At 42.9% G+C, this 19,060-nt stretch overlaps 1 protein-coding gene across 1 annotated transcript; it reads left to right on the forward strand.

The window, feature by feature from the left end:
* Positions 1–2,023: 2,023 nt before the first annotated feature.
* PSME1 (proteasome activator subunit 1) lies at positions 2,024–19,050 on the forward strand. Its single transcript, XM_042477516.1, has 11 exons — positions 2,024–2,390; positions 3,814–3,846; positions 5,111–5,173; positions 6,356–6,457; positions 10,650–10,716; positions 11,527–11,624; positions 11,731–11,799; positions 13,403–13,470; positions 17,121–17,175; positions 17,279–17,365; positions 18,842–19,050. The coding sequence occupies exons 1-11, from the start codon at positions 2,352–2,354 to the stop codon at positions 18,920–18,922; spliced, it is 762 nt and encodes a 253-aa protein (XP_042333450.1). The 5' UTR covers positions 2,024–2,351; the 3' UTR covers positions 18,923–19,050.
* The last annotated feature ends 10 nt before the right edge of the window (positions 19,051–19,060 follow it).

Below are 19,060 nucleotides of genomic sequence, written 5' to 3' on the forward strand. Positions count from 1 at the left end.
TGTCCTCTTAATAATAATAGGTATAAATTATTATTATTTATTACCTGCCTCTCCCCATGGATCATGGCAGGCAACAACAACAAATCAACAATGAGCAATATCAATGAAAAGAAAGCATGCAACAGTTTAAAAGGACAAATAATATGCATTTGAAAACAGTCCAAATTTCAATTTCTGATTAAAAAACCACCAGAATAAACCTGCCAAAGCAATGCTCAGAAGACAAAGAGACTAGTCTTTAATGCTGTTTTAAATTTAGACAGTGTATTTAGCTGTACAATCTCATTCTTCAGTTTAGGGGCAGCTGAAGAAAAAGTCCTTAAGTTTCCATTTTACCATCTCTCTTAAGAAATAGGCTTCTAGTTTTGGGACTCCAGCGAGGAGAACATGGTGCTTCTGAGAATGGGCAGAGTTGTGTTTCTTTCCCATCCAGCAGTCACAGCTGTGTGTGTCCATACAAAAGTTAGCAGAAGTTAAATTGACCCTCTTAAGTGTGTCACTTTCCACATAACGCCGCAGATCAAGTCAACTTGCAAGTAGAGGCATTTACTTGACAACTGGCATTTGTGTTACTTTGCACAATCCAAAATTATTTGCTGTTATTTTGCACAATGCAAAATGAGCTGTGGGAGCTGAAGTTGTGCTGGGATGTTGTCCAGTCGCAGCAGGAGCAGCCTGTTTCCCAAGCAAGACGCCCAGAACAGTTTGTCTAATGTCAGTAGCACCTGTTACTTGGTGGATGATCAGAGTGTGTTGTCTTTATCAGAAGTCACACAACCTTCATTTCCTGGCAGCCTGAAGAGGTAGCTCTTTCGTGCCAAAAACATGGCGACTCGGCACCTGATCACAAACAAGCACATTAAAACAGAATTAAATTAGTTCGATATTACAGAGCCAGCATGGCTTGTGGTGCTTTGAGCATTGGATGGTGATGATCATTCATAATAAATTATAACAAATGTCTTACCCATCTCTTCCCATGGATCAAGGCGAGGCACAACAACATTTAACAAAACACATCAGTTAAAGCACTTCAGTTAAAGCCAGAGCTTGTCACCTCTCAAACTGACCTACCTTGCAGGGTTGTGTGTTGGAGAACTAGCTGCTTCCTAAACCTGGGGGAAAAGTGAGATTAAAATATATCAACTGTACAAGGTAAAGGTATCAAAAATGTGTACAACTTCCAGGTGTTTTTGGACTACAGCTCCCATCAGCCCCTATCTACAACTATACTTGCTAGGCCTGATGGGACTGGTTGTTTGTCATGGGCCAAGTTTGCCTTTGCTTCCAATGGTTGCCCTATTGAAAACATGAAGAGCGGTGCAGATTGCTTTAACTGCCATGGCCCAGTGCTATGGAATCCTGGGATTTGTAGTTTGCTATGGCACCGTAGTGCTCAGACAGAGGCGGCTATACAGCTCGATAAACTACAAATCCCAGGTTTCCAGTTAAAGAAAGATGGCATCCATAATGCAGAAATAAACCAGTTTGATACCACTTTGCCATGGCTCCATTCTATGGATTTCTGGGAATTTTAGTTTGTTCTGGCCCCAGAGTTTTCTGAGAGGAGGCGAAATGGCTCCCCAAAATAAAATTCCCAGTATGCCATGGGATAGGTGTCATGGCTGATAGTGTTGGACTGGGAGACCTGGGTTCGACTCTTGGCTCGGCCATGGAAACCCACTGGGTGACCTTGGTCAAGTCACACTCTCTCAGCCTCAGAGGATGGCAATGGCAAGCCGCCTCTGAACAAATCTTGGCAAGAATTTGATGGAAAGACTTAAAGGCACACAGCAGCAGCCCTTCCTTCCCTAGCCATTGAGCCAGAGCAGTGTTAAAGCAGTGCCAAAGTGGGTTAATTCCTGCAGTGCGGATGCAGACAAAAAAGGTGTCAAACTGCATTGCAATTTTGCAGTGCGGATGAAACTGAAAACTTTGCACAAGTTGTTCTTCCACCTGGAACTCCAGTGCTTTGAACTGCAGGCAGAAGTTCAACAGGCAAAGCCTTTCGTCCCAAAAGATCCTGGGAACTTGCTAGGCCGATGAGTTTGCAGCTGGACCGGTTGGACGGCTGCCTGCCTGACCTTGACTGGTGGCAATGGCAGCCCCACCTCCTTTTATTTTAATTGAAGAAAAAGCCCTTTGCAAAGAGGGAAGTCCCTTTCCTTCAGCCTCCAGTTTCTCCTCCCTTGTTTTCTTTCGTTTTCGCTTTCCATGCATGACTTGCTCCCCTCTTTTTTGCAACCAGCCTCCCACACACTCCACGTCTGAAGGACAGGTTTTGGGGTGTTGCAGGCAACCCTTGGACTTGAACCCAGAACCTCTGAGGTGCAAAGAAGGCAAGAGAGAGCATGGCCACTTTGGAAGTTTCCCCCGAGTGTGAGGCTCAGGTAAAGCCTTTGGTGGGATGGAGGGGAGGGAAAAGAGGGGCTGGTTCTTCTACTACAGGTTGTGGTTGTTGTTGCTGTTGCTGTTGTTGTGGTTGCATCATCATCCCTGAGGCTGAGAGAGTGTGACTTGCCAAGGTCACTCAATAGGTTTCCATGTTGTATGCCTTCAAGACATTTCCAACTTTTGGTGACGCTAAGGCAAAGCTATCATGGAGTTTCTTGGCAGGTTTCTTCAGAGGAGGTTCTGCCATTGCCATCCTCTGAGGCTGAGAGAGTGTGACTTGCAAAAGGTGACCCAGTGGGTTCCATGGCTGAGCCAGGATTTGAACCCAGGTCTCCAGAGTTGTACTCTGTGTTCAAACCTTCACACTGGGTCCCTCTTCTGTACGATGTTGTTGCTGTGCCTTCAAGTCATTTCCAACTCCTGGTGACTAGTCTAAGGCAAAGCTATCATGGAGTGTTCTTGGCAAGTTTCTTCAGAGAGGTTTTTGCCATTGCCATCCTCTGAGGCTGAGAGAGTGTGACTTGCCCAGGGTCACCCGCTGGGTTTCCATGGTTGAGCCAGGATTCGAACCCTAGCCTCCAGAATCATAGCCTAGTGCTCAAACCACTACCCCACCCTGATCTCTCTTCTCCAAGTTGTTGTTCTCCAAGTTGTTGGGTGCCTTCAAGTGACTTCTGACTTGTGGTGACCCTGTTGAGCGATTTCCTCGGTCAGAGGAAGTTTGCCATTGCCTTAACCCAGTACTTCTCAAATAGTGGGGCGGGCCCCCCAGGGGGGGGCGCGAGGCTCCATAAAGGGGGGCGCGAGGCTCAGGATACAGTGTTATGCAGAGGTGTACTTATAACAATTTTATAGACAAATGATACTATTTACAGTCGTGCGGGGGGCGTGAAATGTTTTCTTCTTCCTAGGGGGGGTATGACAGAAAATAATTGAGAAGCACTGCTTAACCCAAGGCTAAGAGAGTACGACTTGCCCAAGATCAGCCAATGGGTTTCACTAGGGATTCGAACCCAGGTCTCTAGAGTCATAATCCAACACTCAGAGCCCCACAACACATTGGCTGGCAGGCGGAAATCCAACCGTGAGCCTCCATTTTGGGCCTGATTATCTGCCACCAGTTTAGAAGCAAAGAGAGAGAGGTTCAATAGGAAGGGGGTTCTTGAAGAAATGTGGAAAGGAGAGATGGTGTTACCCTGACCCCTATGTCTCCAAGTGCAGTGATTTAGGGTATTTGGGGGGGCACCCAGGAAACTGGCACCCTATTCTGCGGCCTTGTCAAACGGCGGACTGATGGGCCCGTCTGACAGGTGGACGATGGGATTGGGTGTCCGCCACGCCAGAAAGGCCCTGGCAGGACGCCCAAGCTTCATTCCTGCCTTCAATAGTTTCATATTCCTCTCTCTTTCCATTCTCCAGGTGAAGGCCTTCAAGGACAGCCTTTGCGCTCAGGTGAGAGGCGGCCACATTTTCTCTTCCTTCTCTCACCCTCCAATATATTGCATTTTGCAACCAATATGGTGACTTTAATGTCTGGGCCATTCGTTAGACAGTGGTCCAAAACACACACTGCAGGAATAATCCAGTTCAAGAGAGCTTTAACTGCCCTGGTTTGGCACTAGCAAAACTTGGGAATTGTACTCTGTTGTGGCACCAGAGCTCTCTGATAGCAAAGGTTCAATGCCTCACAAAACTACAGAATTCCCTAGCACTCAGCCAGGGCAGTTAAAGCAGTCTCAAACTGGATTATTTCTGCAGTGTGGTTTGGGCCCAGGACTGTGTTTTTGGTGTCTTGCAGAGTGCAACTACACTATAGAAATAATGCAGTTTGACACCACTGTAAGTACTGCAGCTCCATCCAGTTGGATCCTGGGATTTGTAGTTGTTCACAGTCTTGAGCCTTCTCTGCCAAAGAATGTTCATGCCTCACAAATCCCAGTGGTGTCGAACTGCGTTATTTCTGCACACGGAATGTAAACATAGCATCTGAACATATGTGGAGTGCATTTTCTGTAGACCATCCTCTACACATTTGGAATTAAAGGACCGGATTTGAATTTCAAAGTTTGCATGTTCTAGACATCTTTAAACCCCTTACTTCACGCATTATCTTTCTTTTTAGATTTCCTTTTTCTGGAATTATGGTGGTCAACTTTCAGCTTTGGATGGTTATTCTTTCACCACAGAACTAGACAAGTCCCTTTTCAATAAGCAGAGATTTGTTTTCCTTATCTCCAGATCTGAAGTTTGCTAAAATATTAGATTTCCACACGAATAGCCATTCAGGTTGAGTCTTATGAAACATTTCTTTTGGTGTCTAGTACTGGGTCCCATGGATAGCTGAGATAGTGACACTTTTGCTTTCTGATGGTTCGCAGATTTTGATGCACACATTAGTTTAAAATATTATGTGTAAAATTACCTTCACGCTATGTGTATAAAGTGCATATGACACATACACAGATGTTGTGTTTAGATTCAGGTATCTTATTAACAAGCTCTCTTATTATGTAGGTATTCCAAACTCCCCAAAAAACACCTCTGGTCCAAAGGATTTTGAATAAAGGGGATGCAACCTGTACTTTGGTTAGTTTGGGTATTCAATTTACCTGACAATTGTGAAACTATAAATCTCTTTCTCCCCAGCATTCTTAAAAGTTTTGAGTTTTGATATTTATTTTTCCTATTGACATCCTTTTGCCCAAATATTTTTCAGGCTGAAGAACTTGTCTCTACTCGCTTCCCAGAGAAAATTGTGGAGCTCAGTGATCTTCTGAAGGTAATCCTGCCTTGTGAGTGTCGTTGTTGTGTGCTTTCAAGTTGTTTCCGACTTATGACCACCTTAAGTTGAACCGTTCACAGGGTTTTCTTGGCAAGTTTCTTCAGAGGGAATTTGTCATTGCCATCCTCTGAGGCTGAGAGAGTGCAACCCAGTGGGTTTCCATGGCCGATCCAGGATTCGAACCCTGGTCTCCGGAGTCACAGTCCTGTGCTCAGACCACTACGCCATTGTCATTTTAGGTTGTCATTATTTCAGTTGTTGAAAGCATAAAACATTCTTTAATTGTTTACTCAAGTCAGTCAAATTATGGAGTTTATCACACTGGGGCTAATTTTGGCATTGAAGAAAGATGAAGCACATTTAAAGCATCCCAAAAATAAAGCGAAAATGGCAGGTAATTGCGCAAATGATTATCACATGCAATTGCACAAATAAAATGATATTGGAAATGCATTGTCACTGAAATCCCAAAAGTAAAAAGAAGAGCTTTAATGCTTCTTTGTGACCACTTTAATGGTGGGTTTTGTGTGACGCCTTGTGAAATTGTTTCGCATAATTACGCGATTTTCCCGGGATATTTACAGGATAAACTCCTGATCTCCTTCGTGTGATAAACTCCTAAGTCCAGATTCGTGAATGATGAGCTGAAATTCAGGATTTGGGGGCAAGTGAACTGGAACTTCGCAGAGCTATAGATTTATACAATCTGAAAGGTTTAAACACAGGATTGGGTTGGATGAAAAACAACACAATTGAAATTTCAAGAAAAGCTTGGGAATGTGGTCATCTCTGGTACTAAGCTGTTGCTGTGTGCCTTCAAGTCCTTTCTGACTTACGGAGACCCTACGGTGAGTCTATCATAGGGCTTTCTTGGCACGTTTCTTCGGTTTCCCATGGCCATCCTCTGAGGCTGAGAGTGTGTGACATACCCAAGGTCACTCAATGGTTTTCCATGTCCGAGCTGGGATTCGAATCCTGTTCTCCAGACTCATAATTCAACACTCAAACCACTACACCACCCTGTCTCTCTCCCCAACAGATCAACCCCAAGCAAATGTGACCAGGAAAAATGGCTGCCCATCTAAAACAGGGAGCATCTACATGCCAGGATTATGGTGGGGTAAAAGTTAGGAGCGATAGTAGAAAGCAGGAATTGATCTTTCTTCTCTTATTTCTTAGGCCCCCGAACTGAGTGTTTCGGATCTCATTTCGCTTCGGGTCGTACTAGACATCCCGGTACCTGACCCAAAGAAGGACGAAGAACGTCGCAAACAACGAGAAGTAAGTCAGGAGCAGGGAGAATGGGGGTTTCAACCCCAAGATTAGGGGGGAAGAGACCACTTTTTGGTCACATGTGTGTAGTTTAGGTTGTTATAATCTCTCATGGTAATTCCCAAATGATCCTCACAAAGCAACCAGAGTCCAGTCATCGGCAAATTGAACTTTTGGGGAATATTTTGGGGACTACAGATCCCAGAATGCCCATGCCATAATAGCCATTGAAGTGTGCCGTCATGACTCACTGAATTCCCATTTATTTCAGGTAGGCTGCTCTAGGTACAGTTCAGTCTGGGACCTGGGTCCATCCCATTGCCAATGGGAACATGAGACTTTTCTGACCATTTTGATTTAAAAAACATAAAGGAATTGAGTAGGAATCCTTTGGTACTACCTGGTTCTTTCTAGCCTCAGATTTCATAATAATAATAATAATAATAATAATAATATGTTTTATTTATAAACCGCTATTCCAAATAGATCATAGCGGTGTACAAGAAAATTATATAACAGTACAAGAAAAATCTACAATTAAGATACACTGTATCTTCAGGCTAGCCCCTGATGACGCTGGGCCGGCCTGTTCTCTCCCTCAACGGCCGAAAGATGACAGTTATGGAGGGAGGGCACTCTGTCTTCAGGCCAGCCCCTGATGACGCTGGGCCGGCCTGCTCTCTCCCTCAACGGCCGAAAGATGACAGTTATGGAGGGAGGGCACTCTGTCTTCAGGCCAGCCCCTGATGACGCTGGGCCGGCCTGCTCTCTCCCTCAACGGCCGAAAGATGACAGTTATGGAGGGAGGGCACTCTGTCTTCAGGCCAGCCCCTGATGACGCTGGGCCGGCCTGCTCTCTCCCTCAACGGCCGAAAGATGACAGTTATGGAGGGAGGGCACTCTGCCTTCAGGCCAGCCCCTGATGACGCTGGGCCGGCCTGCTCTCTCCCTCAACGGCCGAAAGATGACAGTTATGGAGGGAGGGCACTCAGTCTACTCCAGATTTTTCATTGCAGCCAAAGCATGCTCACATGCAATTATAATTCCACAGTCCATGCAAACCTGAGAGTCATAAAATCTTTTTAAAAGAATGTATGGGATTTTGGCTTTCTAAATCCAAAATATTGGTGGGATACAAACCGCCGCTTTACGGCGGTCTCCCGCCAGCGCCATTTGGTCCGCGCGGGAGCCGCAGCAGCCAAACCGCGCGGCTCCCGTGCGGAGCAAAAAAGAAGCTCCATTTCGGAGCTTCTTTCTGCGGCGCACTGATGACGTCGCGAAGCGCCAAGGGCGCATTCGTGATGTCATTAGCGCCGCGCGACGTTCGGACGCTCAGCGTCCGATACGTCAATATGGCACCGGCCATGTAGAAGGGCCGGCGCCATCTTGTACGGACAGAGTCCGTACTAGGGACAGGGGTGTCTAGAAGAGACGCCCCTTTTTTAAAATGGGACGTCCTCCGGACGTCCCAACTGGCGGTGTGTAACCCACCATTGTGTCCAAAGGAGGGCGACTAAAATGGTGAAAGGTCTGGAAACCATGCCCTATGAGGAACGACTCAGGGAGCTGGGGATGTTTAACCTGGAGAAGAGAAGGTTAAGAAGTGATAAGATAGCCCTGTTTAAATATTTGAAAGGATGTAATATTGAGGAGGGAGCAAGCTTGTTTTCTGCTGCTCTAGAGACTAGGACCCGGAGCAATGGATGCAAGCTGCAGGAAAAGAGATTCCAGCTCAACATTAGGAGGAACTTCCTGAGAGTAAGGGCTGTTCGACAGTGGAACAAACTCCCTCGGAGTGTAGTGGAGTCTCCTTCCTTTGAGGTCTTCAAACTGAGGCTGGATGGCCATCTGTCAATGGGGATGCTTTGATTTAGATTTCCTGCATGGCAGAATGGGGTTGTACTGGATCAGGGCCCTTGCGGTCTCTTCCAACTCTAGGATTCTATGATTCTATAATAACCTCAGATTTGCTCCATCACTTACAGATTTTTTCCCCACACAACTTGCTTTGGCATTTCTTCGTTGTAATATTTGACTGAATACAATTATCCCGCAACAAACTACAGTTCCTAGAATGCCATAGCATTAAGCCATGGCAGTTGAAGTGGTGTCGAAACGGATGATTTCAGCAGTCTAGATGCAGCCTGCAGCCCCACGAAACCTCCTTAGCCACTGGCCAAACTGGCTGGGGAAGTTCTAGTCCCTAAACTCACTTTTCACAACTCTCACAGTGAGGCGTTGATGCTTCCCTGGCGCATAATCTTTCCTCTTTGGTGTTTTTCAATCTGGGACAGAAACCACTTCATTGCCACAGATCTGCCTCCCCTGTAATTATTTTTACAATGGGGTTCTCCTCCCTTCCCTCTGGTCTGATGTGTGGGAGAAGGTGTACTCTGCGCATGCGATTAAACAGAGCATTTATGCTTCCTTCAGCTTTTGTCTGGGATTTTTATTTATTCATTTATTTTTGCTCTTTTTTCCCAGTCCATTTGATGGGAAAGCTTAATTTTTTTTGTGAATTAAGTGTATATTTCTCCCCAAGACCAGTCACTTTCTGCCAGCCAAGCATGAGCAATAAACACTACGCCAAAACCTAAAGAGCTCTGTGGCTGGTATCACATATGAAATGGGGTGAGGAATTCAGATCCTGCCAGTCATCATACACAAAAAGATTTCCCTTCAAATGGTCTGAAAAGAAAGACACCAGACTGGAAGGAAAGGAGGAGAAACCCATTGCAAAAATAATTTGTATTATTATCATCATCCCATCTCCCTCCAAGGCTCAAGGCAGGATACAACATAGATTAAAATACAATATATAAATAAACACATCAAATAATTCAAACACATTGGTTAATTTTATTTATTTATTGTAATTAGATGCCGCCTTTTTCCCAAAATGGGATTCAAGGCAGTTTACAGTCATTTTAAAAGATCCAACTAAAACAATGTATGTACAAAAATTAAAAAGGAATTAAATGCAGCATTATTAAAAACATGATTGAAGCAAGTAAAATACTGAAAACATATTTAAAACACAGGGGTTTGTATACAAGTGTGTATATAGAGAGAGAGACAGAGAGAGAATACCACTTCACACACTGCAACTCCATAGTTATAATTAACAAAAAATTATATGAAAACACATAACATGTAAGATTAAAACAACCATTCCCCATTAAAATTATCCAGACATATATTTAAAATATGCCAGTTTAAAATTCATAGTTTAGGATAGACTGGGTAAGCCTGCCAGAGCAGATAGGTCTTTTAATACTGTTTTAAATATAGGGCGGACGAGGAAAATGCCAAGATGGATGCACCTGATGAAAATAGGGGTGGGCAATGGAAGCAGGCTTTGGGGGTGATTTCTGGCTGCTAGGACTCTGGAGGCTAAATACCCCCCCCCAAAAAAAACCCCCAGTAAAAGCTGAATACTGGAAGTGGCATGAGGACTGGTTCCGGTTTTCAAAAACAGGTACTGTATGTGTATATGTTTACACATACAGTTGGCCCTCCATGTTTGCGGCTTTGACTTTTGCAGATTTGATTATTCACAGTTTTGATTAATATGTCCTCTTTGGGAATCTCTTAAGTCCTCCAGCACAATTCTGCTGGATGTTGACCATAGAGTTGTGCTGGAGGACCTAGAAGTTCCTAGATAAAAACCCTTCTCTAGGCATTTGTAGGTCCTCCACCATGATTCTGTGATCAACTTCTGGCAGATGTTGACCATAGAGTTGCACTGGAGGACCTGGAGATTCCTAAACAGATGTTCTCTGTATTTTGGGCCCTTCCTAAAGACAAAAATGTGTGCATCTTGTAATTTATGGATAGGGGCAATATGTTCATTTTATCATGGTGTATATGACTAGGACTGCTGCCACACTTGCAGAAATAATGGAGTTCAACACCGCTTTACCTGTCCTGGTTCAATCCTGTCGTGTTGTGAGAGATGTAGCCTTCTCTGTCGGAGGGCTATGGTGCCACAACAAATCCAGGATTCCATAGGATGGAGCCATGGCTGCTAAAGTGGTGTCAAACTGGATTATTTCTGCAGTGCAGATGTAGATTTGGTTTCACTTAGGATCTGAGTTTTCTCCACCAAATCTGTTTCCTTTCTTCTTCTTAAAGAACTGAGTTATACTGGATTTTTCTTTCTTTTCATTGAATCCTTTTTATCCCTGCTCTGTTCATTCAGAAAGAAGGGAAAGATGCTGGAAAAGAAGAGAAAGATAGCAAAAAGAAATCTGACGACGACGATAAAGGTATGAGTAAGCTGATGTTTAGTATCCACATAATCTAAAGTTGCATCTGTACTGCAGAAATAATGCAGTTTGACATCGCTTTAACTGTCCCGGCTCAATGCTATGGAATCCTGGGATTTGTAGTTTGTTGTGGTATCAGAGCTCTCTGACAGAGTATCTCTCATAAAACTACAAATCCCAGGATTGCATAGCATTGAGCCAGGGCAGTTAAAGCGTGGCCCCTGGTGCAGCCCCTAAAGTCCATAGACCCTCTTTTACAATATCCCAAGCAGTTAATTCACCCCATTCTTCCCAAAATGGCTCAAAGTAGTTGCAAAATGCAGCAGTTCTGCCCTCCTCAGCCCCCATATCTTAAAAATAAACAAACTCAGAAGCCCCTCCCCCCCAAAACTGGAGGAAGCTCCAGATTCAGGTTTAGGGGCACTTAAAAAAAAACCACACACCAAATATTCATAAATCCAGCATCTGAAAAACTACCCATTTAAATCACGAAAGAGGGAATGCCTCTTCTTGCTTCTGTCTGGGAAGAGGCATTTCCCTCATATATAGGTCAAAATGCCTCTTCTCTGATATGGAGATCTGTCATTTTGCTGCGGGAAGCTCCAGATTCAGGTTTAGGGGCATTTTTAAAAAAAAAACTGAAAAATTAACCATTGAAACTCCAATAAGGAGAACTTCTTATTGCTTCTGCCTGGGAAGAGGCATTCCCTTCACTTATAAGATGGATTGCCTCTTCTCTGACAAGCAGATCTGTCATCTTGCTGGAGGAAGTTCCAGATTCAGGTTTCATCACCTTTCCCCTCTCCTCAGCTCCAGCATGTGGTCCAGTTTGCCACAACGAGAAAATCACTGCCTTGCTGAACCGCGTAAAACCAGAAATCCAGGGCACAAAGGAGAAACTCAATGTGGTGAGTTGCTAGTAGAAAGCAAAGCTTGCAACCACTTGTTGGTTTATACATACCCCAGGGAACATTCAACCCAAATAATGTTTTTCTTTCTTTCCCCCACACCCAGATCTCTCTCTGGCTACAACTCCTGGTGCCCCGGATTGAAGATGGCAACAATTTTGGGGTTGCAGTCCAGGTGAGTTTGTACCCTAAACTATCCATGTGTGCCCCACCTCCTTAGATACCCACATTTCCTCATGTATTTTCTCTACTGTGCTACATCAGTTGTGGACCACTCTCCTTTTAGAAGCATGATTGGCATCAATGCAGGTGTCATTCTGGCACCAAGTAAAAATATGGCTTTTTCACTACGCCTTTCAGATCTAACTAATTTTAACCAAATCATGTGCATAGTTTTCAGTTACAGTATCTTAAACTGTTTGAACTGACTTTAAACTGTCTGAGCTTTTCAAATTGTTCATTGTGTTTTTAATGTGTTTAAATGCTTCTTACTGTGTTTTTTTGTTAAGTTTAAGTATCATTATATATATCTCTGAAGATGCCAGCCACAAATGCTGGTGAAACATCAGGAATAAACTCATCTAGAACATGGCCACAGAGCCCCAAAAACCCACAAAAAACTAAGGATATGAAAAATTTAATAAAATAAATAAAATTAGATAGACAGTAGGTAGGTAGAGATTATATCCCCAAAGAATAAATAAAATATACACCCTGATAAATAAATATAATATATGCCTTGATTTTAAAAAGTAAAAAGATTAAAGTAAACTAAAGTAAATACATACCCTAGGTCTTAATTTATAAAGGTACCCAGCACTCAACCCTAGAATAGACTTTCAGATATAAATATCACCTGAGTGTCTCCAGTTTTTTGAGGTACTTAAGCTTTCCTGAAAGCCAACACGTCATGTAAATGAAACTTAAGATACACAGACCACTGAGAAAATGTGAAAGTGGCAGCTTTGAAGCAGAGGAACCTCTCATGACAATTCCCATAGCTGCGCTTCCTAGGAGAGTCCTAACGTTGATTCATATCAACAGACTGGTTCTTCCGGTTTTTATCTCTGCTGGGAAGCAGGTATTTTATAAAGTTAATGGGTCTTAATTGTTCATTCAAGCAACCTGAAAATCTTAGGTGTTGCATCTGCCATAGATCATAACAACAGGTGATAATAATGGTGATAAGCTGAGGATGGCGGCTAAGTTCAGAACAAATAACAAAGTTTGCAGGTGTTGGCAGGAGGCATCATGCGCTCCTCGTGGTTCTTCAACCCTTAGAGCCCTGGTTCCTCTGGTAAAGTGTGCCGCTGGGTGTGTGCAGAGTGGATTGCCCTCCTCTTGATATCATTGGAGCTAACTCCTACACACCTGGGAGGAAGAACAAAGAACCCATCCATACTACACAACTGTACCACTTTGGTTCCACCTTAATTGCCATGGTTGCATCCTATAGATTTATTGTTTGCTGAGGTACTATAGTTCTCTGGCTGAGAACTCTAAAATCCCTTCCCCAAACTACAAATCCCAAGACCCTACAGAATGTTGCCTCAGTAAATAAATTGGAATCATAACTCTAGTGTGGAGTGTAAAAGGGAGTCAGGTGTTTGGCACCAAAGCTGTCACTCAGACTTCAAATCCAGCACCTGTCTGTTATGGAACGCAGCCAAAAACATCTCCCGTCTTCCAGTTTCTGTTGTGTCTTCCATTGACCCAGAGTGACCATGTCAGATCATTCTCATTTCATATCCCCTGTCTTTGCTCTCTTCCCTGCCTAGGAAAAAGTGTACGAGTTGCTGACTTCAGCCCGAACAAAACTGGAAGGGTTTCAAACACATATTGCCAAGTGAGTCCAAATGAGCGATGGGGAAACTGACAACTTTTCCTTTTAGGTTATGCACAAATTCCTGGCTGGAGATGCAGTCCAAAAAGCCTCTATCTCTCTCTTTTTTTTTGTTAGTCCAAAACAGGAATGAATGGTTTTCTTTTTATACAGGTTTGAGTCCCATTTATCCGGTATTCTGAAATCCAAAATATTCCAAAATCCAAAGTTGGCCATATGGGTGGCTAAATGACACCTTTGCTTTCTGATGGTTCATTGTGTGCAAACTTGGTTTCATGCACAAAATTATTAAAACTATTATATGTAAAATTACCTTCAGGTTATGTGTATAGGGTATATACAAAACATACATAAATTTCATGAACAAAACATCTAGGGGTGACCGTGTTGGCCATAGAGCAAATCCAATAACATCCAAACAATGATACCTTTATTGAGCCAACCAAAATGCACAATTACATGTTTCAAGCTTTCGAAGCCATGCTGGCGGACTTTGAAAGCTTTCAATATGTAACTGTGCATTTTGGTTGGCTCAATAAAGGTATGAATTTTATGTTTAGACTTGGGGCCCATCTCAAGATATCTCCAAACTCCAAACAAATTCAAAATCTAAAAGACTTCTGCTCCCAAGAATTTTGAATAAGGGAGACTCGACTTGTACTTTCAAGCACAAGAGGCGAGTCAGTAATGTTGATTGAAAATGGGGCAGGATGAGAATCATAGAGTTGGAGGGGACACCAAGAGCCATGTAGTCTGCCCCCCAGCCATGGGGCTAACTGGTTACACTATGAATAAGCTTCAAATGCTTTCAGTCTCCTCATGAGACATGGAGCCAGGCAGCTGGTCCATCCAGCCTTCCTGAAGGGACCTGTTTTAGATTTCTCACTGCCCTTTGCTGGAAGCCTGAGGAACTCAAAACCTGCTCACAACACAAGTTCCCATTCCACCCTCCCTGAAAGCCCTGCCCCAAGATCCAAAGACGATTGCACCAGTTACGCCCACGTTGATTAGATCTGCGAGTAACGCGGGTGCAACAGGAGAGAGTTGGGACACAGTCACATTGCATTCTCTTGCATCAGCATTACAAGAGATGCAAAACATTACTGTTTCTGGGAGACTTAACAACTCACAGAGTCCTCCAACCAGTGTAACTGCTTGCTGTGTTGGCCTGGGTATTCTGGGAACCACAATCCTCAAAGTGTCTCTGCTACCCTATAATCTGAAATTACCATATATATTCAACAAACAAACAAACATCTTCATTTATATACCGCTTCATACTAAACTAATACTGTCTAAGCAGTTTACAACTGTAAGCTAATTGCCCCCAACAATCTGGGTACTCATTTTAGGGACCTTGGAAGGATACAAGGAGTCAAGCTTGAGCCCTTTTGCTGGTATTGAACTCGCAACCTTATGCTTTTGAGTTGCTGCAGTACAGGCATTTAACCACTGCATCACCAGTGCCCCTATAAGTCGACCCCATATATAATAAGTCAAGGACCGGTTCTGGGACCAAAATTATAGATTTTGATATGACCCGTGGATAAGTCGAGGGTAAAACGTAGGGGCATGTTATGAAGGATGTAAAAGATGAAGCAAAGGGAAATAATGCTGAAGAAGTTACAAAATTCCAGCAGGCATAACTAAAAGCGGGATGGATGAGAAAGTAGAAGGGGTCAGTGCTTCCAGGGCAGATTAAACTCTTGCCTTTCACCATATATATATAGAGTTAAAATACTATACTTAAATTGACCCATGGACAAGTCATCAGGGTTTTTTGGGGTCAATTTTTCAACATAAATTTCTAGACTTATACATGAGTATATACAATATATATTATGATTTTAGTGGACTGTTTGCTTTCCTTTCTTCCTTATTCCCTGTGCTCTAACAGCCTTGTATGTAACAGAAATCCACTTTTTCCTAGATTTTTGCAACAGGGAATGCATCTACATTGTAAGAATAATGAAGTTTGACACCACTTAATTGCCATGGTTCCATCCTACAGAATCTTGGGATTTATAGTTTTGTGAGGCACCAACACTCTTTGGCAGAGAAGGCTAGAGACCGTGTAAAACTACAAATCCCAGGATTCCATAGGACAGCGTTACAGCAAATGGTGTCAAACTGCATCATTTCTACAGTGTAGATGCACCCAGGGAAATGGAAGGATGTGAAAAATTCAACCTGTTGCACTTCTGCCTATATGGCTGAAAACAACAGGCGCTTTGCAGGATAATTAGAGGGCAGCTGTAACTAGCCAAAAAATGCTAACTTTGTTTGATGATTAAATATAAATTATGTGTATAAATTGATTTTATAGTGAGTACTTTCAGTGTCCACTCCTTTAATACTTCCATGGTTTTTAATTATAGCTGCTAAACTTCCAAATGATAATGCAAAAAGTAATGGTGAGAGAGGGCAATCCTGTTCCTTCAATAGAGATTTAATTTCTGCTAGTTACACCCATTAACTGATACTTTAGCCTGAGAGCCTTCATCACAAAATTTAAAAGCAATGACAACTGCTTCTCTCATAGTCTTTATAAAAGTTATGAATACATCAGAAAATCTTTGCCCTTTATTACTGCAGGCAGCAAGTGCACTTAGCTAAAGTGGGAGCTCAGAAAAATTACTTCTGCATCTTGAAATCTCTTTAGCTGGAGGTTGAGGATTGGACTTTGGACCCTTCCTCTGTGTTTGCTCTGCTCTTTGTGATGCTGAAAAGTTATATTCTTTTATGCCAGTGGAGACAGGCAACTCTAATCTCAGTTGGAAGTTGAATTTGTTTTGTGTTTTGGTCTAAATTTTAACTATCTATCATACATGTTCAGTATTTTGAATAGCTTCTTTTTAAGTTCAGAAACACCAAAGAAGATTCACTGTTGACCTGACATGTGAGCCACCAAGTCTCACTATTCCTAGATGTTCAAAAGCACTTTTAAGATGGCGGAAGGCAAAGGTTAACTTAGGTGTGTTGCTGGAGAAGGCCATAAATATGGGAAGTGCACAGAAATAAACTCTGCCGTGTGGAGATGGATGAGATGTACTAAATTGAAAGATAGGTCACACACTCTTGAGAGCAAGAAATGAGAACATGAATACATCCAATTTGTTTAGTCAAAAGCAAGTTTAGAGAGGGTTTTGTTATACCATGAAAAAAGAAAGTGAGAAGAAAAGATGCATCTACACTATTAAATATTACAATTTGACACCACTTTAAGGGCTGAAGCTCCATCTTATGGAATCCTAGGATTTATAGTATTACAAAGCTTTTAGCCTTCTCTGCCAAAGAGTGCTAGTGCCTCTCCAAATTACAAACCCCAGGATTCTGTAAGATGGAGTCATGGCAGTTAAAGTGGTCTCAGACTGCATTATTATTTCTACAGTGTAACTGCACCTGAAGACTACGCAAAAAGAATCCTTTATGTAGAGATGGAAGAGTAATGCAACCATGGGTAGCGTGTTGCATTTGAACTGGGAAGATCAGACTTTGGATCGTCTTCTCCAGAGTTGTGAACTTCACTCTGTGATTTCCAGCTAGTCGAACACTCTGTGCATTTAACCTTCCTCACAAGGTTATTGTGAGAATAAATAAGGGGGGGGGGAGGACACTGTCACCTGACACCTCCTTTTTCCTCTTTTTCCTAGGTATTACTCTGAAAGAGGTGATGCAGTATCCAAAGCAGCCAAGAGCCCACATGTGGTGAGTTCTACCATTCAATCCTGTAATAGTGGCAGGAATAATGCCAGAATTATATGAAGAATATGTGTTACCTTACATTATTTTTCCTCCCTATGGCTTGCAGGGCGACTACCGCCAACTGGTGCACGAAATTGATGAGGCAGAGTATGCTGAAATCCGATTCATGATCAATGAACTTAGAAATATTTACGTGAGTTGCGCTGGGGTGGACATGAAGGGGAAATCTGCATTGGCACTAGAAATTTACTTTGTCAAGGAGGAGAGTACATGGGTCCATTATAGTTAGCATCCTGTTAAGAAATAGCATGCTTGCCTCTTGTGTCCCATATTCCAGCAGCCCATGTAATAGGAACAGAGCGTAAAACTGCATGTGTGTTGAAATCCTCCAATTGCTATTCCCAAGATGGCTTGTTTGTTGCAAACTGTTCTCTCTAGTGGTGGGCCAAGACATTTTATTCCCTTGGATCTTTTAATCTGAATTACTGAAAGCTGCTAATTCTAATCATTTATTTTAAGGCATTTTTTTAAAAAATCACTTTATTTTTATATTTGGAGCCACTATGGATAGCTTTTTTTTAAAAAACTGACAGGTGATAAGTTTAAAATAAATAGAACAAACATTAAGAATAACTATGCTGCTACACCTTAGTAGTATTTTTCTATCTGTGAATAATGTACTTCAGCTCATTCAAAGTACACTTGGAGCCTAGCAAATATGGGCAACTGTGGTGGGTTTGAGGCCGATTTCTGGCCTACCCTCTGGTGGCCATGTGGCTCACTAATGTATTTTTGAACTGGCCAGAAGTCCACTTCTGTTTTTGAAAATCATCCTTTTTAATGCTCAACTGTGCAGGGATGCCTTATGACCTACTTAAAGGGTGAATGGCAGTTTTGGAGGTTTCCAGGCAAGGCAGGGGGTAGAATAAGGGAATTGCATAGAGCCTGGAGTGGTCAAGGGTCGCAAAAATAGCCCTGGAGGCTGCATTGCCCACTCTATTGTCCAGGGTTTCAAGAAGAGATGAGGCCCATCTCCCATTAACCTGATTCTTGCTTGAAACTGGAGATGGCAGGGATTGAACCTCTGACTCTCTGCATCCAAAACAGTTGCCTAATCACTGAGCTGCCCCATATGAGAAATGGTGACACAAGCAGACCTCCAAGCTACCTTGCAGACTCTACTGAGACTCCTCTTCACCCACAGGGTCTGTATCTTTAGCATAGCAGCCTCTTTTTGAATGATGCAGTCATACCGCAATACAGAACCATCTGCATTACTAACTGTAAGCCACTCTGAGAGCCTTTAGGGCTGAAAAGCGGGGTATAAATACCCTAAATAAATAAATAAAATATCCCCAGGGAGACTTGCAAAAAAAATAAATAACATTTGCAAGATGTAAATAGTTGTTTTTGCTACTGAGCCTGCAAACTGCTGGTTATCAAATGACATTGACCATGAAGCAAGGACTGTGGTGGCTATTGTGATTAGGTAGCCACCAGCAGACCTGCCCTCTGCATGAGGAATGTAGAAGTTTGGGCCCTCCAGATTCTTGCTTTCAGCTTCAGTTGGGTACGACCGAATAGTAACCTCTCCAAGCTCAGGGCTGCTGGCTCTCCTGAGTCTGTGCTTGCTGACTCCTCACCTCCATATCTCTTTTGCCCTTCCTAGGCGGTAGTCTATGACAGTGTGCTGAAGAACTTTGAGAAGATTAAGAAGCCCCGCGATGAAAACAAAGGGATGATATACTAAGTGGCCCATTGGGAGAAAAGAGATGGAAGAATGACTCTCCTTCAGCCAGCCACTGAAATTTCCTGCCTCCTCCTTAGCCAGCAACACATTTCCATCCCCTTTAAAATAAAGTGATTTTAAAATATGAACAAGAGTTTA

This window comes from Sceloporus undulatus, chromosome 6, assembly GCF_019175285.1.
Source record: "Sceloporus undulatus isolate JIND9_A2432 ecotype Alabama chromosome 6, SceUnd_v1.1, whole genome shotgun sequence".
Lineage (NCBI taxonomy): Eukaryota > Metazoa > Chordata > Lepidosauria > Squamata > Phrynosomatidae > Sceloporus > Sceloporus undulatus.

Bases quoted from the DNA above. Each gene is read 5' to 3' on its own strand.
- PSME1 (XM_042477516.1), top strand. From the start codon at position 2,352: ATGGCCACTTTGGAAGTTTCCCCCGAGTGTGAGGCTCAG. The intron at 6,458-10,649 runs GTAAGTCAGGAG...CTGTTCATTCAG, and splicing joins AACGTCGCAAACAACGAGAA to AAAGAAGGGAAAGATGCTGG. The intron at 13,471-17,120 runs GTGAGTCCAAAT...TCTTTTTCCTAG, and splicing joins TTTCAAACACATATTGCCAA to GTATTACTCTGAAAGAGGTG.